Source organism: Oppia nitens, unplaced genomic scaffold, assembly GCF_028296485.1.
Source record: "Oppia nitens isolate AA-2021 unplaced genomic scaffold, nextdenovo-longstitch-racon4-pilon3 scaffold3_pilon_pilon_pilon, whole genome shotgun sequence".
Classification (NCBI taxonomy): domain Eukaryota; kingdom Metazoa; phylum Arthropoda; class Arachnida; order Sarcoptiformes; family Oppiidae; genus Oppia; species Oppia nitens.
This window is the reverse complement of record NW_026533221.1, coordinates 9,421,197-9,434,448: the sequence shown is the minus strand read 5'-3', so window position 1 is coordinate 9,434,448 and position 13,252 is coordinate 9,421,197. Positions and strand designations below refer to the sequence as shown.

The 13,252-nt window shown below is 20.6% G+C and overlaps 1 protein-coding gene across 1 annotated transcript in view; it reads right to left on the bottom strand.

Moving 5' to 3' along the window:
- The window catches only part of LOC128958210 (G-protein coupled receptor 83-like), a 32,862-nt gene extending 30,753 nt beyond the window's left edge, over positions 1 to 2,109 (bottom strand). The window contains exon 1 of the mRNA XM_054304026.1: positions 1,443 to 2,109. Within this exon, the coding sequence (XP_054160001.1) occupies positions 1,443 to 2,090 (648 nt within the window). The 5' untranslated portion in view covers positions 2,091 to 2,109. The remainder of the gene's footprint in view (positions 1 to 1,442) is intronic.
- Positions 2,110 to 13,252: the final 11,143 nt, after the last annotated feature.

Sequence of the window (13,252 nt, the reverse complement as noted above, 5' to 3'; positions counted from 1 at the left end):
AAAAGATAAACATAAAAATGACATCTCTTCATGAAAATGGACAAAATTACGTACAAAATATAAAAATGCAATTTTAAATTTTTGATATTAGATTCATATACAACAAAAATATAAAATGCTTGAAATAGTACTTATCTATTTTTCATGGATATAATCAAAATACTAATTTATCTAAATATAACTGATAAAATAAACTGATTTTTAAAATGCATATGTATTGTATAATATGAAACAAATGAACTAATGGTTGTTGTAAATAAATATATTGAATATAATTTGACTCTTATATAATAAGGAAAACTTATATAAACAGTGAAAATTTTGGTTATAATATACTCATATGGATTAAAGGTTTTCATCAATAATTATTATACTAACTAACAACTATTATACAAAATTATTTTAAATTTAATCATTTATACGGACTATTTAATTTTAGTAATGTAAATGTGGGATATTTTATTATTTATGCGAATTCATGCCACTAAAGTTTGTTTCTGACTATGCTTTCTAGCATTCTCAACTGGTTTTTATAGAAAATGTTATTACGTAATGTAAATATAATTAAAATCTTTTATAATGTTTTTATGTCTATTTCATTATATTTTGTATGATAAGAAAAATATTTGTTATTTATTTTAATAAGCTAAAAATATATAAAACAAAAGAGATTTATTATAATATTATGTTTTTTTGTAGTAAACTATTATATAATTTTCTATTATGTATTTTTCTATACATTTTGATTATAATTCAATTCAATAGTTGATTAGCAACGGACTTGACTTTAATTAATTTTTGGATTTTAAAATAATTTCTTTAATGTTCTCTAAGTAATAGATACTACTATTTATGGATTTAGTAATAAGTATTACAAACATTATTTACTTAATATTTAATACTCTATTTTGTTTAGTATGTAAATTGATATACATGTATGTGATTATATAACTATTACTGTAATTGATTTATTATTAGTTAATAAACTTATTATGATTATTAATTTTAATACATTTGTATTAAAATACAGTATAACTTAAATATTATTGTTAATATATATAAAAAATAATTTATAATGCACAATAATATATCTTATATACCTTAATACTATTGTAAAATATATATTTAAGCATAAAATGTTTTTTATTTTTTGATAAAAATTAACTTTTAAATTAAATATAACTATACAAACCTTAAAAAAAGTTTAAAGTTTAATTAATTTCTATTTGATCCAAAAAATCAATTAAAAGTTTAATGTTTCGCAAATATATATTAGTTTATATATAAAAATTTTATTCAACTACTAAATATCTTATACTAAGAAAATATTATACAACACTGTATACAACAAATGTATAATTAGACATAATTAAAACTAATTAACCATGATACTTTAATATATTTTTATTGGTAAATGAAAGTTAAGTATATATTGTACTTACGATAATACAGGCCAATGACAACGGTATGAGATATTGTGTTAGAAAGCACTCGAGCGTCAAAAGCAACGGTAGATCGTAGCTGGTCTGCGGGTACACTACTCGGCATCGGGTGATCCACCGATAGGTGAACACCGGTTGCGTTTGATTGTACATTGACAACGGTATGGCCATCAGTGCAGACAATGTCCATGTGCTCACAATTGTTATCCATAGTTGGCGTTTCGAGCACGACGTGATGGCCATACGACTGGTGACACTACACCACCGGTGAATGGCTATGACGGCCATTGTAAAGCTGGACACGTAGACAGCCATCACTTGTATGAACGGCACGAAAAAACATAGAAACTGTCCAAAAGGCCATTCTTCGAGTAGAAGACGGGCCACGTTTAGCGGTATATTAAATACGGTGACCAATAGGTCCGATATGGCCAACGATGCAATCAAACAGTTAGTTGTGGTCGGATTTTCCAGCGACACCTTACAGACCAATACATTGCCCAATAGCGAGACAAATACAATCAATGAGTAAGCGCTTACAGTCATCACATTACCCGTCTGGGGCTCAGCGGGAGGCGTAATGTTCAGGTAATCAAACAGTCCCTCTAAACTGGTAAAGTTGCGGCCGTCGTAGTGATAGTAACCCATGTCTTTAATAATGGACAGTATGTCGTCAAATGTGGCGCCCAATGACATGTTTGAACAAAGTTTGAACAACAAAAATGATAAACTCTTTTCAAATAGTAATCAATTTGTCAAATAATAATCAAAATCAAAATTTTATTATTATTATTATTTGAGACAATAATTTTATTATCAATTGTCAAATTAAACTTATTTAAACTTGACATAAAACATCATTTAGTACTAAAATTTTTATTTTAGTAAATTGACTTTTTTAATCACATATTTTGTTACACAAATAAAAGAAACCATTTCCACAATAATAATAGTAATAATTATATATTTTTTCAATTTTATAAAGTAATTTCCAAGATATTTAAAGTATATTTTTACATAAAATAAAAAAACATATCAAATTTTTAATAATAATAATAAATTATGCGTTAAATTATTTAAAATATTAAGGTATGTTTATTTTGATGTTTTCATATTTTATTAAACATTGATGATAATTGGCGAGCATTATATTTTTGAAAAAATAAATGCATTTAGTTTATATATTAAGTTTTTATACATTAATAAAACAGTAGTTTTTGTTTTGGTTTATTTTTAATATATATTGAAATATATATATATGGCTATTTGGTGAATATAAATTTAGTGTTAAATATTTTGACAGCAAATGTTGAGCGAAAACAAGATTATATAAAAAACAACGGTTTACGAGTCACTGATAGAGCACAGGACTACTAGTGTTAGGGACTAGTAGTCTGTTGTGCTATAAAACTACCGATAATATAGTTATTCTGATTCTCTACTCAATTGCCGGCTGTGCACATACATAACATACACAGTATAAGCGTGTAATATACCAGTGCTCTAATGCAGTCTCACCCGTAAACGCATAGACACACAGAATATTCTGTAATTTCATGAAAAGTAATGGGAGAGCGCGCACTGACACATACAGTACACACATATACTGTATATACAGACACATACAATAATATTCATTATAAGCGTTAGTAGTTTAATATAGCACATTTTATATACTAAGTGTTTATTTAAAAAATAACTAAACTACTACTACTACTACTACTACTACTCTTATTATTATTATTATTATTATTATTATTATTATTATTACTACTACTACTACTACTATTTACTATATATGAAAAGTCAATTGCTAAGATTATTTGAATTTTTAGAAAAGTGGGAAAAATTAATCCAAACATATGATTATTATTATATTTGTTTGTATACTGTATACAAATAATTTTGTTTGTATTGAATAACAAGCAATTATTTCATTTTTTTAATAATAAAATTTTATTTAAAATAATATTTTCAGTAATGTTGTTCAAAACAACATTTGGGAAAAACATGGATTTACTGTGTTTTATCAAATAGTGATAAAATATTTGTTTTAATAAAATATTTGTTTTTTTCAAATTCACAATTAATGTATTGCACTTAAAACAATACAAATTGAAGTAAGAAGTAGAGGATTTTCACTAAAAAAAGACAACAATTTTTGTGTGTTTGTTATATAATACAATTTATATTGTAAAGTAATTATATATACGATATATAACTATACAGTAGTTAAAGTATTTTATTGTATTATATTCAATATAATGTATTATATATTCTGATCACAAATTAATTGTTGTTAAGTTAGCAGAATCTTAATTGCTTTTGTAGTGGACATACATAATGGGATTTTAGTGACGTGAGAGACAACCATATCATTGCTCTCTCTCTCTCTCTCTCTCTCTCTCTCTCTCTCTCTGTCTAAGTATACATATGTTTGTAGGTGGGTACTAGCATTTCAAATAATAAAAGATAATATATTCAAACTCATGTTTTAGTTATTTACAGTAGTGATAATAACTAAATTATTCATATAATTTATAATTTCAAGATAAAAGTATTTCCGTTTTACTTTTTTTTTGATAAAAAACATACAAATAATTTTTATTTTATTTATGTTATGTATTTTACATTTACAATACAGTATATTACTCTTGTATGCCCTACTGTAACGTCAAAATCAGGACTAATACTACTATTATTATTACTACTACTAATACAATCAGTGGGTTAAACAATATCGCAAATTATAATGAAGGAAAAGATAAAGAAATTAAATGAGATGTTAAGTCTAATCTAAAGTGCATTTATTATGCTTTTTATTGTGTGTGTATTTCTGCTGTTTTATAATAACATTTTAGAAGTTAAAATAAATATCAACAAAAATTGGCATTAAATTAGAAACAATATTAGATTTAAGACAATATAAGTAGACTGACTGGTGGTATACTTTTGCAATAAAAAAACTTATAATATAAAACATTTGCAGATTGCATGAGGGTGTATGAATGTGTGTGTGTGTRTGTATGTGTGTGTGTGTGTGTGTGTGTGTGTGTGTGTGTGTGTGTGTGTGTGTGTGTGTGTGTGTGTGTGTGTGTGTGTGTGTGTGTGTGTGTGTGTGTGTGTGTGTGTGTGTGAATGTGTGTGTATACATTTACAAAAATTATTGATATTTGACAATTTTTATCACAATAATAATAATACAATTTTATATTTATTGTATTATTTTTTTAATTGATTCGTCTGTTGTTTTGTTTTCAACTAATTTTAAAAATGCAATTACTATGTGACAGATAAACATACAAATCTCGATCAAAAAACAAAATTTTAATTAATTTACTGCATTACACATTCATCAGCAAAAAAAACACTGAATTAAATTAATTATTTATTTACAATACATTAAAAGTATATTATTGAACAAATTTTAATTTATGGTTAATCGTAGAATTTTGATATTTAAAAAAACTTTTTAAAATTATTTTAATTTAATTTATTATTTTTCTAAAAGCTATAGTTTATATCTTAAAAAACTACTATTTTTCATAATATTTATGATTTCAAAAAATAAAAATATGAGAGAGAGAGAGAGAGTTACATTCTCTTGCAAAACAGTCATAAAGATAAATAACAAAAGACAAGTAATTTAGAGATAAATATATTAAATAATTTAAAAAATAAATTTTTGAAATAAAGAAATTATTATATTTAATACTTTACTAAAAATAAATTACATAACATTTTTACGCTTCAATATACTATATAAATCAACAAGTAAAATTTAATTTTATTTTAAATAAAATATACACAAATAGAAATTGTGAATACAAAATGTAGTTTATTTTAATTTATATAATTTATTAATATATACCAGTATACTGTAATTTTTTTACAATAAATATTTTTTCATAATATATTTTACTTAGTTTTGTTTTATTTTATTAAATAAAAACAAAATAACTATTAATCAATAGTGAAAATATATTTAAAATATATGTTTTAAACTTTTTTATTTTATTTGTATAGTATATATCTATATACAGTATATAACATCTTGATAAAAATAGAAGACATATAGAAAACGAATAAATAACAAATATATATATAGTTTAAATAAAATTAAATACTAAAAACGGATATTATTATTGACTCAAATAAATGTGTTTAAAAAGTTAATGTATTGGAAAATTGTTTGACTCATCTAATCAATAACATTAACTGAGAGAGAGAGAGAGAGAGAGAGAGAGAGAGAGAGAGAGAGAGAGAGAGAGAGAGAGAGAGAGAGAGACTTGAAAAGTAAAACATTAAAATGCTTAAACTTTGTGTTTAGATTGAAAACATTTTAATTTATATATTTTTTTAAATTTTAAACAAAATTAAAGTTAAAGTAATTTACTAAACTATATAAGTTGAACATATTAAAAAAGCATATTTTTTGATTAATGGTAGCTAAAAAATATGAATTTTGATAGAAAAAATATGAATTGTCTAATAAAAATAAATAAAAAGATTATTTCTATAAATAGATTTCGTGACTATTAAAATAATTAAAAGATTATATTATAGTATTTTTTTACTAAAATACTTATCACACTTTAATTATATTTTCATATTCATAAGATATATATCATATATCATAGAATTATGATATAAATAAGTTTTTTGAAAATATTATTATTAAATTGAATAATATTAAATTTGATGTAAATATCATAAATTATTAATTTTTACAATCGTTGATAAATTATATTAATTGAACTTTAAATATCACAACTTTTAAAAAGTTTGTTAAAAAATAATTACATTAAACATATTATTTTTTTTAATTTGTTAATTGAAGTACGAATATATTTAAAAATTATTTAAATTTAATATCGTATAGATATGTTGTTTGCCAATTAATTATTAATAGCAAATTAACAAAAATTATCATAATAGTTTGTTGTAAAATATAAATAAAATATGAATAATTATATTAAAATTTTATAAACATTAACACTATAATATGTGTTAATTTTTATTAAGTTACACGTGATATCATAAATACTTTTGAATTAATCTCATAACAAACAACAAAAAAAACGTAAACTCTATTAACCCAAGAGATTAACATTAATTATCTGAAATATTATTATTCAGAGTAGAAAATTAAAAAAATATTTCAATAATTATATGGAATCGGTAGACATTAAACAATATAAGGTTATTGTGTAATAAAATTATTACAAATATTTTTATATAATTTTTGGCTAATTTTCGATTTGTTGATAAATTTTTCAATTATACGTTATGTAAAATAATGTAACCTTTTAATAATGTTAAAGGTTAGTACTGTATTCATATGTAAATGTGAATAATGTGAATAAACAAATTTTAATAATTTTTTTGTGATAACCTAAATACAGTATATTTAATAATACTTATATTACTTATACATTCAATTTTATCAGTGTTATATAATTAGTGTTTGCAAAAACAAAGAAACTTATAAAATAATAAAGAAATTTCTATAAAGTTTCTAAAAGAAATTTCTGTCTATAAGATGCTCATGTTAATTTTGTTGTAGCTATATTCGCTATCTGTTTATAATACATTACCAATATATAATAATTACAAGTAATTATTTAATATAACTATTTTAGTATTTAAATTAACAATTAAAGTAAATAAAATTTATCAAAATTAAAATATAATTAACTAATAAAATAAAATTTCTATAGAAATTTACTAAAAATTTTCTTAGTGAAATTTATTAGAAATTTCTAGTTGCTTTATGTATATATAATACATTATTTTAATATAAAAATTTAAGTAAGTTTAATTATGCTACATATTATTACTGTTATGATAATACTACTAATAATATAAATTATATGTTTTAATAAAAATATCTAATATATGAATAGAATATTGTGTTGGTGTTTAGTAAATATTTAGTAATCGTATAAAAATTAAATTTTAGTTTTAACTAAATAGTTATTTTTAAAAAAGACATAACTCAGAAAAATAAATTTCATGACAAATACATGTATTATATTTCAGACATTTCAATTATTACAATTTAAAATATTTTTATTATTATTATTATAATAATTTCACATTTTTTATTGTTATAAATTGAGAAATAAAGCTATAAATATTAATATGCGATATAATGTATATATTGTAACATTAAATCTTTTAAAATTGCTTTTCATTTATATATTATATATTCATTTTGTATAAATTATTAGATATGATTATTCAAATAATATAAATATTTTATAAATATATGATGAATGAATCGACAGTGTGGGTGTCTATCTGTATATTTATTATATATATTGTTAGTTACTTCAAATATTTGAACACAAAATGCTATATATTTTTGTATTTGTCATAATATATATTATAGTTGTGTTGATCAGTAAAATAAAAACATACATTAAATGAAAAATAAAATTCAATAAAGAATTTTTTGTTAAATCAAAATTTAAGCTTTTTTATGAAAAATCCATACATTAGTAATATAATTGATTGACAATATCCGAGAAAAATAATCAAAACAAAATAATAATAATAATATTTGTTGATATTTTCTTTCAATTTTGTTTTATAGCATTTGTTATTAGAATCTATTGAAAAACAAAGATAAATCAATTAACTTTTATTTTTTTTAAATTCAAAATACATTTTGCTTAAAAATCAAAATTTTATTATTAATTGGCAGACAATTATCGTAACCTTAAACCTAAAATAATAATAAAACAATAATAAATCTTTTTAAAACGTGTTTTTGTTTAATTTTAGTATAAAATAATGACCGAATAATAAAATAAATTTTATAAATATAAAAGAAAGTTTTATAGTTATATTTTTAACAAATCTTAGTCTATTTAAATAATTTAAATCAGATAAAAATGTTGTAATATTATAATAATAAAACATAATTCTAAACACAGTATTGTAATAATTAATATCAATTAATTTATTTGATTCACTTTTATTTACATTTCGATTAATATTTTTTAATATAAATCAAATAAATTTTGTTGTAAATCGTAATAAATGAAAAATTTATTAAAATTTCAATTTTATTTTGTTTAATTTATTTTGTAGATATGATAGTATAGTACTTTTAGCTGAAAGCTTAGTGTCAAGAATATTGAATATTATTTTTTAATTATAGAATATAAAAATATATATTTAAATTTTAGCTTTTTTAATATTAATATTTTATTTACAAGTTAGTAACATAAAAATATGTTATTTTATTATAAAACAAGCAAAATAACAATATATAATAGTATTACTTTTTATAGCTGTATTAGTTTCAATAGACAATATCTTTTAACTTAAAATATAAATATAATACTATTTTATACTATATTGTATGTAATCCTATGATATAAATTTTTATATCCTAGTAATCAATTTGACATTAAAATAGTTTTAGCTATCTTCTAGTCTCTCTCTCTCTCTCTCTCTCTTCTCTCTCTCTCTCTCTCTCTCTCTCTCTTACTCACTCACTCACTCACTATGGAAACATGACTTTCCGTATGAATGGACATTACAATAAAGTGCATAAACAGTAAAATATATTCTATAACTGTATCGGTATATATACGTACAATATATTTATTAAACTACAATAATAAAATGTATTTTCAGAAAATGCAAGTAAATTAAGTTTTTATTATTTCAATAGAAATGTCTAATAACACGACGTGTTTATGTCAATCATTTTATATTTCATACAATAATAATAATATATGAAAAATGTTTGACACAATAGCAACGATTACATAAGTATTTTGACTGAAAAAAGTCATGTAGTGTTTTAACTTATATTATGAAAATGACATATCAATTAATGTTATGTCAGACATGTCTGTGCCGGACCTAACTCACCGATATATTATTCCGCAAAACTTTCCTCCATAAAAATCATCTATAAAAATATAACCATGGTCATTGAGCACTTGATAAAATATATTTGATATAATACTGTATAATGCATAACATTTATCATGAATTTATGGCCTGATTTCATACATAAGCTTATCATATACTATGTATTTTAAGGTCGATAGTGTTACCAGATATCCAACAATAATATTAATGATATTTATATATATATAGTATAATACAGTAATTAACGGAATACTATTATTGATTTATATTTGTAATAAATTTTTTAATTACTAATTACTAGTTTGATATCTAAAATATTCACCGTATGATATAATAACTTATACTGTAGTTGTATAATGTATTAATTAATTATTATGCAATATAAATATTATAAGTGTGGGTGTGTTTGATACAGAATGTCTATTGTATAATATTACAATTGTTTAATAGTGTTTTTATGTAAATTATATAATTGTAATTTAATAGTGATATTAGTTTGATAATAGGTTGAAAATAAATAGGTTTCTATTGATAGAACCCTTGGTTTTGTCCAAAACAAAAATTTATGTAACGTTAGAATATTTAAAATTTTAATACTTATAATAATAATTAACGACAACAAAAATTATGGGATGAATGGTTTCATTGTTGGTAACCCTTGATAGTACTGGTATGCAGTTTCTGACATAAACCGGCCATTTGACACACAAACACACACACACACATACATACACACACACACACTCAACATACATATTCACGTACGTTCACATAGAAAACATCAATCATTGGCTTACAATAACATTGGATGTATGATTAAAAAACTTTTTTTTTGTTATTATTACATCATATAAAACCATAACAATAGCCATATAATTGTTATAAATGGTTGCAAACATTTGTATTATTCATTTGGTATTGGATTTGCATTATTTTCTTTCTTTCTTTTTTGAAAAACATCAGAAAAATCTTTTACAAGATTTCTATACATATATAACATATAGTATATAATCGTATTATTCATTAAAGAATATATACATAATATGCATAAGAATAATAATAATAACATATTTGAGAGCAATTCATTAATAATTTTTTTCCATTATATTTGTTGTATTATTAATAATCGTTTTTCATATTTTTTTCCCTTTTCTTTATAATGTTAAGCAGTTTATTATTACTGATAATAAAAATTTGATATTTGTTAATAAATAATTATTATAATGTGTAACCATTATTATAGAAATTTACTAAAAAATTTTAATATTTGTATCATACCATATACAGTATATATATAATAGAGAGAGAGAGAGAGAGAGAGAGAGAGGAGCCGACAGTTTTTAATAAACGCAACCAAACTGTAACAAAATCTCAGAAACCAAATGAAATCAAATCGAAATTTATACATAAAATACAGTTATTTTAAGGGAATTCTCTTTAAAACCAAAACCGCAATCAAACCGGAGCTGAAAGACAGAAACCGAAACCAAAGAACAAAAAACCAAAACCGCAAAAAATGGTTTCGGTTTCAGTCGGTTGTACGAAACCGAACCGTTTCAGTTTTATCCCCTCTATTGTGTAACATTAATTTAAAAGCAATTAAATAGTTTTAAACTTAATTAAAGTTATATATAAGCTGATGATTATTGTAAAAAGTAATATCGTTAAATGAAATATAACAATTTAAAATAACATTAGATTAAACATTAGATTTTACAGTATATAGTATTGATTTTTTTTATAAAAACAATTAATAAATAATATATGATTTTTCATAGTATTTCTTAATTTTCTTTTATAGTTTTAATGTTAAAATAAAATGTATTTATATTATTTATAATGCTATCATTTTTTATTATTTTATTGTAACTTAATTCTTATCATCATAATAAAATATTAAAATTATTTATTTATCATTGTTTGATATGTTTCATTATTTGCATAACAATTATAATCATACTGAGATATAATAAAAAAATAAACAATATGTTTATTTTATTATATAATAATTTCAATGTATTTAATAAATTAGAAAATATTACAATAAATAAAAAATATTATTGATTATACTCAATTGTATTGTATAGTTAAATAAAAAACATTATAATTGATTATGTATTTATTACAATAAATAAATAATCATTATTATTTTTTCATTAAAAATAAATCAGCAAAAGCTAGAGAAATAAAGACTATTATAACTAAGTATTTTTTTATTATTTAAGATTTTTTATTTTTAAATATTTTTAGACTTATCAAATATATATAGTTTTACAAATTGAATATTGTATTAGATTTAAAAATTTTGAAATATTTACATAACTATTTATTAATATTTTTGTTAGAAAAAAAACTAAATTATGTAAACACATAATCATAAAGTAAATACTCTAAGATAAATATACTAAATAAAATATTTTTAATTAATTTTAAATTTTAATATATTATTAAAATATTAATTGGATATTGCAATAAATAGACAAACACTCAATGTTATTAATTTTAATTAACTTTAAATTTTATGAGAAAACAAAGATAGAGTAGAAAACATCATAAGTGGATAAAATACTTATAAAAGTTTATTATTAATTATTTTTAGATTTGTTTTTGTAAATCAATTATTTATGTATATATTTTTTTGAAACTATATAAATTTATATTTATATAAATTATTAACTATTAAATATACAATGAATTTTATAAAACATTTTAAAAATTAATTGATTTATTTTAGTTAAACAATAAATTTTGTTTGAGATATTTTTTTATATTGTTAAATGTATTGTTAACTATTAGAAATTTAATTTTACATACATTATTCTAAAAGTATTCTAATAATTAAAAAAAATTAAATGTTATTAAAGTAATTAATAAAAATTATACATAAATAATATACATGACTGAATATAAATATAGTAGCTTAATATAAATTATCTGAATGGTCAGGGGAGTCATCCTCACTCTGTCGTCCAAAAGTGTTATCATTGATTCGTGAGTTTGAGTTTCCCAAGAGATAGTATATAACATTTTATGTGCATTTTTTATATATTTAACTACTATATTAACATCAACAACACAGTTACAGTACTATAGAGAATAGCAATTATTTAAAAAATTGAATCCATTACTGTATTAAAATACAGTATATATATATAGTGAATAAAATTGATTATGTTAATGATTAATATATTTGGAAAAAAATAAATTAATATTTTAAAAATTTTTTGTTTTGTGACCAAACTCAATACATTCATTACAATACAAAATAACATGTTTTCATACAATTTATAAGTTTGGTTTCAAATAAATAAACAAACTTTTTGAAATAAAATAATAACAATTATATACTGTATGTTCATTTTAAAGCTGTCAAATATAATAACATACAGCACTTAAAAATATTGTAGATATACTATTAAAATTTATTATATTTATTGTATCAATACATATATAAAGTCAACTGTGTATTACTAATTTTAAATAACACGATAAACCAACAAAAAGATCAATAATATAACAATAATAAAATTAAAATTTATGCAATACTTTACTTATTTGGTTGAATGCTTAGTATTACACTCATAGGAGTGATAAAAAAATCTAGATTTACTTTTAAAGTTGATATATAAAATATGCAATTTTTTTTTTGTTATTTGTATTGTGTGTTCAATAAAATAAAATTTACTTTTTTTATCTAAGTTTGATGAATTCTTATTTTTACATTTAAATAAAAACCATATATTTGTTAAAAATAGATATCTATAGGATATTCTTTATATTCTTTGATTTTTTTATATAAAAAAACTTTTATGTAATATAAATATGTTATATATATAATACTGTATGTATTAAACAAAATTGCTATTAGCATTTCAAATTTTTACTTAAAATAATTATACAATAGATACAGGAAAATT